The sequence below is a fragment of the Sarcophilus harrisii genome, chromosome 4 (assembly GCF_902635505.1).
Source record: "Sarcophilus harrisii chromosome 4, mSarHar1.11, whole genome shotgun sequence".
NCBI lineage: Eukaryota > Metazoa > Chordata > Mammalia > Dasyuromorphia > Dasyuridae > Sarcophilus > Sarcophilus harrisii.
The window spans coordinates 327,905,304-327,918,817 of NC_045429.1; the positions used below are offsets into that span (position 1 = coordinate 327,905,304).

The 13,514-nt window shown below is 44.8% G+C and overlaps 1 protein-coding gene across 2 annotated transcripts in view; it reads left to right on the top strand.

The window, feature by feature from the left end:
• PLCD3 (phospholipase C delta 3) overlaps positions 1-13,277 on the top strand; it is a 32,342-nt gene extending 19,065 nt beyond the window's left edge. Inside the window, exons 5-17 of one of the 2 annotated variants that reach the window (XM_023502462.2) lie at positions 17-245; positions 514-715; positions 1,178-1,322; positions 2,511-2,663; positions 2,996-3,100; positions 7,852-8,016; positions 9,389-9,542; positions 10,169-10,285; positions 10,999-11,165; positions 11,733-11,868; positions 12,064-12,213; positions 12,615-12,712; positions 12,879-13,277. In XM_023502462.2, the coding sequence (XP_023358230.1) occupies positions 17-245; positions 514-715; positions 1,178-1,322; positions 2,511-2,663; positions 2,996-3,100; positions 7,852-8,016; positions 9,389-9,542; positions 10,169-10,285; positions 10,999-11,165; positions 11,733-11,868; positions 12,064-12,213; positions 12,615-12,703 (1,812 nt within the window). In that variant the 3' untranslated portion in view covers positions 12,704-12,712; positions 12,879-13,277. Of the gene's footprint in view, positions 1-16; positions 246-513; positions 716-1,177; positions 1,323-2,510; positions 2,664-2,995; positions 3,101-7,851; positions 8,017-9,388; positions 9,543-10,168; positions 10,286-10,998; positions 11,166-11,732; positions 11,869-12,063; positions 12,214-12,614 lie in introns of both variants that reach the window. The other variant, XM_023502461.2, reaches the window with a different exon arrangement.
• The last annotated feature ends 237 nt before the right edge of the window (positions 13,278-13,514 follow it).

The window sequence follows — 13,514 nt, forward strand, 5'->3', positions numbered from 1 at the left end:
GTCTCGGTGTCCCTAGGAGTGTGACAGCTCTCGGAATGCCCGGCTCGAGGGCGCCGAAATCGAGGAGTTCCTCCGACGGCTATTGAAACGGCCCGAGCTGGAGCAAATCTTTTACCGCTATTCTGGGGAAGACCGGGTCCTGAGCGCTGCTGAGCTTCTGGAGTTCCTCCGCGACCAGGGAGACGAGGGAGCCACGATGGCCCACGCTCAGCACCTGATCCATACCTATGAGCTGAATGAGAAAGGTGTGTGCAGGGGAGAGGACGGCCGGGCTGGGGGGCTGGCTGGGAAGGAGGGGCGGAGAAGGAAGAGCTGGTTGAAGGGGGGAGGGAAGGAAGAGCTGGCTGAATGGGGGGGGGGGGGGGCGGCCGGATTCGGGATGAGGAGAGAAAAGGGCTAAAGGCGAGGCTGGGGGATGAGGAGGAGGCTGTCAGGGCTCAGGAAGTGTCCCACTCCGAAAGGAGCGGCTCCCTCTCCCTCTTACCCAGGGCTGACCCCTCCTCCCTCCTGTAGCTAAACAGCATGACCTTATGATGTTGGATGGCTTCATGATGTACCTACTGTCACCGGAGGGTGCCATCTTGGACCCCACCCACCAAGGCGTGTACCAGGACATGAGCCAACCCCTCTCTCATTACTTTATCTCCTCCTCGCACAACACCTACCTGACCCAGTCCCAGATCGGCGGTGCCAGCAGCACGGAGGCCTACATCAGGTAGGACCAAGGGCATTCCCCCGGCTGAGGGAGCTGCTTAGTCGCAGAATCACGGGCCCCTTGTGCCTCTGGCTCCTCTTGTGCGCCCTCTGGGACCCTGTCTCACCCTCCTTTGTAGGAAGGAAAGCTAGATTTGGCCACAAAGGAGCTGAGTGATTTTGGGCAAACCGTTCCACCTCTCTGAGCCTCCGGGCAGGGGTCCTCAAACTACGGACTAAGGGCCAGATGCGGCAGCTGAGGATGATTATCCCCCTCACCCAGGGCTATGACGTTTCTTTATTTAAAGGCCCACAAAACAAAGTTTTTGTTTTTACTATAGTCCGGTCCTCCAACACTCTGTGGGACAGTGAACTGGCCCCCTATTTAAAAAGTGTGAGGACCCCTGAAAAATGAGAGGGTCATTATGGAGGGTCTCTCAGATCGCTTCTGGGTCCTCTCTCCTCCCACGGCCCCACCCCTCAGGGCGTTTGCTCAGGGCTGCAGGTGTGTGGAGCTGGACTGTTGGGATGGGCCTGATGGAGAACCCGTCATTTATCACGGGCACACACTCACCTCCAAAATCCTCTTTCGGGATGTCATCCACGTCGTGCGGGACCACGCCTTCTCGGTGAGCCCCTGCCCTGCCCCATCTCATCCCACCGTGTGCCATCCAGATCCTTCCAATCCCTCAACCTGCCTCCAAGACTTCCACGGTGACCTGCCCACGACTTCCTCGCCTTTTCTTGGGCGCCCTCAGCCCACTTCCTTCTATCTCACCTATCCTTCCCCACAACATCCAGCCATCGTGGCAAGACCTCCCCCTCAACTCCTCAAAGCCCAAAACTCTACCCAACAACCCAAAGCCTATCATAACCCCATATTTCTGGTTTGGAGCAGAATTCAAAGGATTCTGCTAATTAATTCATAGAATTAGGATCAATCAATCATCATTTATTAAGCACTTCTATATCATTCAGGAAGCATTTATTAAGCACCTACTATATACCAGGCATTGTGCTAAATGCTGAGGATACAAAGAAATCGTAAATAATACATTAGTGTATATTAAATTAGTATAGTAAATAGTAAAGAAAAGAAGGAAGAAGGAAGAGAGAAAGAATGAAAGAAAGAAAACCCTCAAAGAGCTTACATTCCAATGGGAAATGCAATATGTACATATAATAGCTATCTACAAAATAAATACAAGATAACTTTAGAAGGGAAGGTATTAGTATTTGTGGGAAAGGCTTCAAACAGAAGAGCGGAACTTAGGCTAAATCTTGGAGGAAGCCAGGGCTCCTAAGAGGCATTTTAGGTATGTAGGAGAGATGTAGAAACTAGAGATTAGTCTCATGTATGAGGAACAATAAGTAGGCAGATGCAATTCACAAAATCACAGATTTAGAGTGGCCCTTAGAGGCCAACAAGTTCAATTCCTTTGTTTTACAGATGGGGAAACTGAGGCAGACAGGGGCTAGCAGACTTGCCCAGAGTCACACAGCTAGTAAGTTTTTGAAGCAGAATTCAAATCCAGCACTCTTATCTGTACCAGAGTTCAATAAGAAGAGCCTTGAGTGCCAAATAATCGTAGTTACAGATTTGGAAGGAAACTCAGAACTATCTGGTTCAATCCTCCTGTTTTTACAAATCAGAAACAGGCTTTCAAGAGGTTCCATAGGTAGTAAGTTGTTTCTGACTCCCATTCAATCTGGATTGCCCACTTTCCCCTACCCTCTTTGTCCTGAGTGAGATAGGACTCAGCCTGAGGCTGGAATAGAGTCCTGATCCTGGGCATCTACCTGTTCCCCTCCACCAGCAATCTCCCTACCCTGTCATCTTGTCCCTGGAAAATCACTGCGGGATGGAGCAGCAGTCCACTATGGCCCACTACCTACGGACCATCTTGGGGAACATGCTGGTGACTGAAACTCTCGATGGGAAAATTCCCAAGGAACTGCCCTCTCCAGAGGTGATGTCCACACAGGACTGTCTTGGGGAATGGGAATAGGGATGGGGATGGGGAAGGGATGGGGAAGAGGGAGGCAGGGAGTCTTCTCCTCGTGTGAGGGCACACCCCTTCTTCAGCTCTGTGCTTGGGAGATTCTAATAGGGTAGACAGACAATAAAAACTTGGTATTCTAAGAGGGGAGAGAGATCTTGGCTGATGGAGAAGTGTTCCCTGAACAATGGGGTGATGAGATTTGGGAGACTGTAGAAGGAGCTTGACTGTATTGGGGGAGCCAGGTAAGAGAAGGGACAGAGAAGACAGGAAGGACTGACACTTCTCTCTTGACTCCACAGCAGCTGAAAGGCAAGATTTTAGTGAAAGCCAAGAAACAAAATGTTCATCAGAAAAAAGAAGTTCAGTCTGATCTGCCTGATGAGGACAAAGAAAGTGAATTTAAGGTTTGGGGGTGCCCTCAAGGTCAAAAAGCCTTGGGGAGAAAGGGAAGGGAACAAGCATTTGTTAAGCACCTACTATGTGCTAGGCATTGTACAAATATGTCATTTGATTCTTGCAACAACCCTGGGAGCTAGGTGCTATTATTATCCCCATTTTACAGATGAGGAAACTGAGACAGTCAGTGGTTAAAAGATCTTGCTCAGCTAGAAAGTACTTGTAACTCCAATCGTTCTGAGTCCAGGCTGAGTCCTCTATTCACTTTGTCAAGGAACTATGAATGACTGAGCTCACAATCACAGAGTTTCCCTCTACTTCCTGAGGGTTCTAGGGCCTTTTTGGAACAGGTCCTGGAGGCCTTTGCCTGGGCAGCTGAGTGAATAGAACACTGTGCTTGGAGTCTGAAATCCTTTCTTAGATATTTCCCAACTATGTGAACCAGAATAAGTTAAATCCATTAACCTCCCTCAGCCTCGATTTCTTTGTCCTTACAATGAAGAGGATGAACTCAGTGGCCTCTAAGGTCCTTTCCAACTCCAAATGTAAGACCCCTTGGTTCCAGAGTCTCTGTCTTGTTTTGTTCTAATTCTTTACTGATCACAGAACCAGCTTCTGGAGCCTTCCTATTCCCTGACCTGGCTTGACTCTCCGTGTTCAAAGGTCTGCTGTTCCCAGGCTCTAAATATCTGTTGTGACCATAACTGTCTCCCCAAGTCTGTTCCCTCCTTCCCTTTTATCCTATCTAACCACATAAGAGTGGATGTTTTATGGTTTATTGATAGAGCAACAGGGAACACAATTTCATAAACAATTGCTATTGGGCAGTGGGTGGTGCAGTGGTTAGGGTGCCAGCTCCAGTCAGGAAGACTCATCTTCCCCAGTTCAAATTTGGCTTCAGACAGTTATCAGCCCTGTAATCTTGAGCCCATTATTTAACCCTATTTAGTTCTGTTTCCTCATCTGTAAAATGATCTGGAAAAGGAAATGGTAAATCATTCCAGTATCTTTGCCAAGCAAATCCTAAATGGGGTCATGAAGAGTAGAACACAACTGAAAGACAACTGAACAGTTATTATAGCTACATCTAATATAGGGATTATTTTTTTAAAAATTGAGTTCCAAATTCTCTTTCTTCCTTCTCATACTGAAGAGGCAAAGTGATATGTCAATTACACATATGAAATCATAACTTAATGATTCTTTTAAGAAATGTATTTTTAAAAAGTAGAAAAAAAGAAAAACAAAAAAGGAAAATAAAACAAAACAGAACAGAAGAAAACATTGTCATGTGCCCAGAAGAACATCAGGGAGGAATCAAAATATATAGCAATAAATTACCAGTTCAAGAAAGGGTATATAATAGTAGAGAAGATTATATTCATGAATGTCACATTTTCTTTGCTTCCTTATAGGCTGTTTTTTTTTTTTTTGTTTGTTTGTTTGTTTTTGTTCTTTTTTCCCTTTTTCATCCTGGCTACTTCCCTGGTAATTTTTTTTCCTGAGGCAATTGGGGTTAAGTGACTTGCCCAGGGTCACATAACCAGGTAATGTTAAGTGTCTGAGATCACATTTGAACTCGGGTCCTTCTGACTTCAGGGCTTGCGATCTATCCACTGAGCCAATTAGCTGCTCTCTCCCTAGGATTCTTAACCTTTTTTGTATTGTGGACCCCTTGGGCAATCTGGTAAAGCCTATAAACCTTTTCTCAGAATTATGTTTTTAAGAACATTAATTACATAAGCTTACAAAAGAAGCCAATTTTATTGAAATACACTTATAAAAATAACCCAGTTTTTAAATTTACACATTTCAGGTTTAAGAATCCTTAACTAGAAGAAAACAACATAGTCCCCCAGTTCAGTGGTATTTAAGTTTTCAAACCATGACCCAGAGTCTGGAGTACCATAATGTCCAGCCCATGGAGCCTCTTCTACCCCAGAATATCCTCATGCAGATTTGGGATTTGCTCAGTTGAATGCTCAAAATTAGGTTTATTGGACTATATTCTGTAATCCAAAATTTATTCTCAATGATAGCTAGCATTTACATAATGCTTTTAAGATGTGCAAAGTACTTTTCAAATATTACCTCCTTTGATCCTTACAGTAAATCTGGGAGATAGGTGCTATTTCTATCCCTGCTTTATGGATGAGGAAACAGATGAAGCAGACAGGGGTTAAGTGGCTTACCTAGGCTCACACAGCTGCAAACATCTGAGTCTGAATTTGAACTCAGTTCTTTCTAAATGCTGATCCAGCACTCAATGACACTACTTAGCTGCCATGTTTGATTGCATGTTTGATGGTGTTTGAATATTCTAACATTTCTCTCATTTTTCCTCCCATCCCCAGCCCAACTTCCACCAAAACTATTCTATTCCAAGAATGAAAAAATAACGAAATATAAAAGAGATGACATAAATATTTCTATTATGTGGATATTCAAGGGATATACAGAGAATCTCCAAGAGTCACAAAGACAATACCTTTCCTTCTGGAGTCTGATGGAGGAGATTGCTGAGCTAGTCTTCTTAGGCTATCTTAGAATCCTTCCAAGCAGGGCTGGAATGTCTACTCATATATTCTGAATTGAACTCATTGGGAATTCATTGGTTTCATTTCAGCCAGCCTTCTGATAACATGGTTGGGGATGGGAGAGATCAGCCTTGAAAATTCCACTTAAATTCCTAGCTATTTGCTATATAATTTATTCTATAAAAAGGATTACATAGGGAGTCTAGGTGGCTATTATTGGGGAGTGGGACACAGGAGGAGGAAAGAATCTTTAGATCAGAGGCTTTGAGCTTGAAAGGATTTCATTTTACAGATGAGGCAATGGGCCCAGAAAAAATGAAAGGGACCCTTTCCTCTTCTTATATCCTTATGATGTTTTGGGGGAAAACTATCTGCTTTGGTCCACAGCTATTTAGGTCACCTGAAGTTTTGTTGAAAGGAAGGACTTCGGGGAAAGCAACAGAAGGAAGAGTTTGGGTCTTTCTCATCAAGTGGGGAGAAGGAAGAAGATAAAAAGGGTTTTTTTGGGGGGATGAGGGTGGTATTCAAGATCTGGAGGGGTGTCCTTGGGGAGAAGGGATGGGTTGTGAAAGATCCAGCCCTGGGCTTTAGGCCTTCATCATTTTATTCAACACTCTAATGATTCTGACCTCTTTTTCTTCTTGCATCAAATTGTGGGAAATTTAACTTTTGGGGACTCAAACTGTTCACCTTTCAAGCTTTGTATGCTTTCACTGGTCACTAAGCCTTCTTCCAGCCCCTGGAGCTCGCTTGTTTTAGAGATCTGGAGACCCATAATAATCTCTTTCTTCCTTTACTGTGGCCACCATAAATGGATGTCCAAGTATGGAATCCGTTCTCCCTTTGCTTCTATTCCATGTATTCACACACAAAAATGTGTTTTCTAAAAGTTTATTTACCTCTATGGAAGAAAACAGGCAGCTAGATGTCTCAGTAGATAGGGAACTAAAAGACCTAAGTTCAAATGTGGCTCACTGAAGAAGGAAATAGCAAACTACTTCAATAAAGTGCCAAGAAAATCCCATAGACAATATGGTTCATGAGGTCATGAACTCAACAACAACAAAATGGAAGGGAACAGAGAATATACCAATTCAGATACATTCAGTTATTCAAAGTATCTCTTGAAGAAAACTCACCCTTCTTGCCTGGTTGTCCTTTCTAACTTATTCTATTTAGACCTAACTAGGTCTAAGACCTTTTCTAGGTCTGAAACCCATTATGATCCAGTTCCAAAAAGAGACTAGTCTCCTTAGGATATCTTAGAATCCTTCCAAGCAGGGCTGGAATGTCCACTCATATATTCTGAATTGACCTCATTGAGAATTCATTGGTGTAATTTCAGTCAGCCTTCTGATAACATGGTTGGGGGTGAGGGAGATCAGCCTTGAAAGTTCCACTTAAATTTCTAGTTATTTGCTACATAAGTCCCTAACCACCCCTCCTTCTTCCCTTTTTCTTCCTCCCTCCCCCATAAAAACGAAAAGCACAAAACAGTGTTCCCATGACCTCACAACTCCAGAATAACCAAGGGACAGACAGATCATTCTCAAAGTTCACAAAGACAATCTCCACACAGGGGCTTAGCAGAAGATGTTACCTTAAGCCATGGCAGAATTGGGTTTGGAGCAGGGAGTATTCTTAACCTGGGCTCCATGAACTTAAAGAAAACTTTTTTGTTAACTATTTCAATATAATTAGTATCATTTGTAGTAGTACCATCAGTATGTGTAACACAGGTTAAATGATTTGTTCAGTCACATAGATATTAAGTATCTGAAGCCACATTTGAACTTAGGTTTTCCTGATGGCAGACTCAGAACTCTATATACACTGACCCACCTAGTGTCTTCCACAAAGGTAAATAAATGTTTAGAAAACACACTTTTACATGTGAGTATATGAGGTAGAGGCAAAGGGAGAACAGATTTTAAACTATTTATTGTAGCCACATCAAATAATGATAATGATGATATTGAATTATATTACATAATGCTACATCATGTTGAATTATATTAATAATAACTAGTATTGTGTTATTTTATACACTTAAAAAAATTATTTTGAGGATGGGTCTATATCCTTCACCAGACTGCCAAAGGGGTCCATGGCATAAAAAGGGTTAAAAAATCCTGGTTTGGAGGATTGCAAAGGGATATTGGATATGGGAAGAGAAAAATAGGGAGCCTTGAAATCTGTCTTCTTTGGCTTTACCCCTTCAGTTGCTGAAAGTCAAATCTTTGACAAAGAGAAGGAAATCATCCACTCCTAAGTTGGAAGAATCTGGCCTATCTTATATACAGGAAGAAGAAGAAGGACAGGATGAACAAGAAGAGGAATCTGAGGAAGAAGAGGAAGAGACAGAGGCTGGAAATCAAAATAAAGAGGTGAGCTGGGGGGTGAGATCCAGAGAAACATTGAGAGTATCTTACCCATGGGAATTCAGAGTTCAGAAGGAAAAATGGAAAAGGAGAGAGAGAAAGCTAGAATTTCCCCCATCCAGGTCTTTCCCTATTCTCTTAAATAAAATTATTTTTTCTTCTATTTAAAAGCTTTTTCTAAATTCTTTTCTTAATTAACAAAAATCTTCCCTCCTCCCTCTTTTGGGGAAAAAAAACTTGTAATAAATAGGCCTGACTAAGCAAAACAAATTTCCACACTGACTATGTCCAAAAAAATTTGTTTCCTTCAAGAAGTAGTCTGAGTTCATCACCTCTCTGTCAAGAGATGGGTAGCATATTTCCTTGTCATTCTTCTGTGAATCTCATTTGGTAATCCAGTTGATCAGAATTCCTAAGTCTTTCAAAGTTGTACTTTTTTTTTTGCTGAGGCAATTGGGGTTAAGTGATTTGCTCAGGGTCACACAGCTGGGAAGTATTAAGTGTCTGAGACAGGATTTGAACTCCAGGTCCTCCTGACTTTGAGGGACAGTACTCTATCCATTGTGCCATCCAGCTACCCCAGCCTCCCCCAAAGTTGTTCAATTTAATAATATTGTTGTTACTTCCAAATCATGACATCATCTTCTCTTTGAGACAATGAAGGACAAACAACTAACATTGTTGTTGCTGTATACATTGTTCCTCTTTCTGCTTACCCAACTCTGTAATAGTTCATAGAAGTCTTTTCAGGTTTCTTTAAAGCCATTCCTTTCATTCTTTCTTGTTTTTGCAAGGCAATCAGGGTTAAGTGACTTGCTGAAGATCACACAGTAATGTCAAGTGTCTGAGACTGCATTTGAACTCAGGTCCTCCTGACTCCTGTGCACTTACTGCCCCCCCCCCCTTTTTTTTCTTTCCCCCAAAGCAGTCAGGGTTAAGTGACTTGCCAGGATCACATAGCTAGTATCTCTTTCATTGTTTCTTAAGAGCTTAATAGTATTCATATACATTCCTATGCCATAATTTGTTCAGCCGGTTCCCATTTAACAAGGCATCCTTTAATTTTCAGGTTTTTCTGCTACCACATTTTTGTGCATATGGATCAGTTCTCCTTTTTTCATCTCTTTGGGGGTCTGGCTTTCTCTATTCTTTTCATTCTGACTTCAGGATTCCCTTCTTCTTTCCCCTACTCCCTGTACATGTGAAAACATTCCTGCTGTTTAACATGGGACATCTGACTTGGGATAGTGGGGAGAAAAGAGTAATCCAGGCAGGGGTCTACTGAAAGCCTCTGGATGGTTGGTGTTTAGATTGGGAAATGGCTGGCTCAGCTGTGGACCTTGTTCTGATATGGGCTGGGATTGCTTTTACCTTCCAGACCAAGAGAAGCCCCCAAATTTCCTCTGAGCTCTCAGATCTGGTTATTTACTGCTGTGCCTTAAAAGTTGAGAAACTGCCTAGAATCAACCCTCAACCCTGCTGGGTCCCTTCTTTCACTGAGCTCAAAGCCAGGAAATTCATCAAAGAAGACGGTAGGAGTCCAAAGATGGTGGTGGTGGTGGGGGAGACTGCTGGAAAAGAATACAGGGGAGGCCCCTGATTAGAGAAACCTCGGGAAGAGAACTAGGAAAGGGGGTTGCGGAGACCAGGGGATAGAATCCCCTGGGAGGGGCTAAGGCTAGGGTAGGAATGGGAAAGTGGGGAGATAGCCTAGTATTTATGGAGCCCTTAGGTGCTAATGGCTTACAGAAGCTTAAGATATAGGCTCTGCCTTCATGGAACTTGACAGTCTACAAGTGATGAGTTAACAGTCTTCAAGCTAACAAAACATTAAAGCAGTTTGTGCCAAAGGGATCAGGACAGACAAAACATTCAGGGCTATCTGAAACAAAAGAGAGAGAGATGTGGGCTGGGGTGATCAGGCTTCGAAGAAAGGGTAGGATGGATGAGGAAATCCCCAGGAGTACTAGGGAGCTGGATAATCCTTTCCATCTTCAGAATGGCCAGAAGAGGCTGGTTTCTGGTCTGGTTGAGGGATTCTTTATGTCAAGTGCCAGTCCAGGCATTGTTTCTGGGATAGTGGGTACTATCCAAGGAGGGAAGGGTTTCAGCTGGGTAAGAGAAAGGGGATTAAGTGATTTATGCTTGACCTTCTCAGGAAACAGCTTTGTTCGACATAACACTTACCACCTATGCAGAGTCTATCCGTGGGGGTTCAAGATGACCTCTGCCAATTATAACCCCCAGGAGATGTGGAATGGGGGCTGCCAGCTGGGTAAGCTACAGGGGATGGAGGTCACATGGACACCTTAGACGCATGGAGGTAAGGGAGAATAATGCACAGGGCATCGAAAGGCTAACCAGTGGGACAGAGGCTGTGGGAAGGCTGAAGGACACTATTGTGCCAATAGGAAAGGCTTTAATCAGGGAAGCTGGTAACCTGAGGGCCCAAGTGGGTGCCAGGAGAGCATGGGGAACTTGATACGAATATAGGAGTATCAAGAGAAGCAAACGACTGAAATTAAAAGGGTGTGTGTGAAGTTGGGGGTTTGGGGAGAGTGGACCTGGGTAGGACCCAGGCTTGCCTTGAAACTTTTTGAGGAGACCCTACTTTTCCCTAACCTCCCCCTGCCTGTCTCTTCTGGCACTGACTCAGCTTAGGGCAGTATATGGTGCTTTGGGTGGGATGGATACTGTCATTGGCTGGTGTCTGAGGTTTGGGCCTAGTTGGAAGGGAGACCCTGGGGAAAAGGGGTAGAAGAAGACAGAATTATGGGAGGCTTGAGTAGCAACAAGGAAGGAAATCGTGCAACCAGCAAGACCTACACACTAGCTTACTGAGGATCTTTATGCATCACTTTTGAGATCCTTTGAATTCATCCCTGCTACACGGCATTGACCAGGGATAGAGGGAAAAGACAAAAATCAAAAACACACAAAAACCTGGATTCCTGGCCCCCCTCCCTCTGCCTCAATCCATTTCCACAGTGGCCTTGAACTTCCAGACTCCTGGATATGAGATGGACCTGAATAACGGTCGCTTCCTGGTGAATGGAAAATGTGGTTATGTCCTGAAACCTGACTTTCTGCGGCAAAAAGACACAACCTTTGACCCTGAACACCCTGGGCCCCCCCAGACCACCCTCATTATCAAGGTCAGCACTTCACACAAAACCTTGTTCATCTGGCACAAGGCATGAGGTTGCTCCATCTAAAGAGCTTAGTACCTGGGAGGGCGAGGGGGAGGGGGGAGGAGAGGAGATTGGTGATGGATGGAAAAAAGCATCCCTCAGCCAAAGAACAGACTATTTCAGTGGAAGTTAGTTCTACACACTCATTGGGAAAGTGAAGAGGGAATTGAGGGGGTGAAACTGGGTGTGGGAAGGAATGGAATGATTTTAGAGGAAATGTGCAAGACTGAGGAGGAGGGGAAAGAGGCAGGGTTAAGGATAATCTGTACAAAAGCTTGGGAGCAGGAAAAGGTGAGGGATAGGCAAGTATGGGCAGGCATACTTCTCATACATGAAGTAGAGACAAAAGCAGAAGCCTTGGGAGAAGTGGGAAGAGATAGGGCTGGTGGGAGCCTGATTAATGCCACTGAGAGCTTGGGCTGGCCTTCTAGTAAGGCTTTCAGTGGGGGGAGTTGGGATTAGTATTACACTCCAGGATCCAAGGGGCTGGCGTGGAGCCCCCCCTTATGCTCTTTCCTTTTCCCCTATCAGGTGCTAACAGCTCAGCAATTGCCCAAATTGAACAGAGAGAAGCCAAATTCTATAGTGGACCCGCTGGTTTGGGTGGAGATCTATGGGGTACCTAGGGACTGTGCCCGGAAAAACACTAATTATGTACTCAACAATGGTATGTGTGGACAAATGGGAGCAGTTTCGGGGATTGGGCGCACCATCAGATTGGGGGCCGGCAAGTGGGGGAAGGAGGTGGGACAGGGAAGGGTGGGTTTGTGCTCCCTGGGGTGGAGGAATGGGGCAGGTTCTAGCACACACGGGTATGTTTTGGGGGTGGAAGGTAGCTTGAGAAGCCCTGTTCTGTCCACAGGATTTAACCCTTACTGGGGGGAGACGCTCAAGTTCACTCTCCGGGCCCCCGAGCTGGCCTTGGTCCGATTTGTAGTGAAAGATTATGATGCCATTTCCTCTGATGATTTCGTGGGCCAATTCACCCTGCCCTTGTGCAGCCTAAAGCAAGGTGGGGAGAGGGCCGGAGGGCTGGGGAAGGGGAAGGGCTGAGCCAGAGGGGAGGGGAGGGCTAGGTGAGAAGTAGGGGGATATAGGAGTATCAAGAGAAGCAAACGACTGAAATTAAAAGGGTGTGAAGTTGGGGGTTTGGGGAGAGTGGACCTGGGTAGGACCCAGGCTTGCCTTGAAACTTTTTGAGGAGACCCTACTTTTCCCTAACCTCCCCCTGCCTGTCTCTTCTGGCACTGACTCAGCTTAGGGCAGTATATGGTGGCCCAGGAATCCCTTGGCCTTTTCTCCAGACTACTGGGCTCAGCACCACAATGCTTGTGCTGCTCCTTTTTCCAGCACTTGCTGTTGGGTAACATGAAGGGACAGGGCAGTATTGACACCTGTTGGTTTCTCCCACAGGGTACCGACACATCCACTTGTACTCTGAGGATGGAGCTTCTCTCTCTCCAGCCACACTCTTTGTCCACATTCAGATCAAAAGTCAGTGAGAGGGACAGGTAACTGATTTCCCTCATCTCCAGCTAAAACCTAGAACCTGCCTTCGTACTTGGAAGCAGAGACAGGATTTTGAGGAAGGGGATGTTTTGGCCATCTCCCTAAGCAAGGAGAGTCTTTGGAACTGTCCTGGGCCCCAGCTGGTTGGAACTTCTTCCTTGCTTTCAGGTCCCACTTGGGAGATCTGTGGATATAAGACTTGGGCCTGGCTGGATGCTGAGTGCTTCTGTGTCCTCGAGAATAAATAGGTCTCCAAGGCCATGATCTTTTGACCTAGAGTGAAATTGGGTCATTTTGACTATTATTAGTCCTTACTGTCCTTGGGGCTAAAGCCCTGGTCTCTTCACTCCCACAGTGCCAAAAGCATCAAAACACTTTGATCCCACTGTCTCTCCTGCCCTTTCCTCTGCTTTGGAATGGATCTACTGTTCCACTCTCCCAGGGAAAGTGGAAGCCAGGAGATGGGGAGACCCTGAAGCAATGTTTTGTTTTCTGGGGGATTCCTCAAGGGCAAGTAGTATTACAGAACAATGGTATAAAGAATAAAGAGTTTAAGATTTTTATGTCCTTCTTTGTCACTGCATTCCTACCCCAGGAAGTTTTAAAAACTTAACATGTAACAGCACAATTCAGAAGAGGAAGGTGATAGTTTGTGTAGGTGCAAAGAGGGGAAATTACTAGGAGGCAAATTTCCATATATGTAATCAGCCTGTAAAGACAGACTAAGGCCAGACTATAAAGGTTCTAAATTCCAAATCAGGATTTTCTATTTTATCCTAGAGGTAACAGGGAACTGTTGAAAGC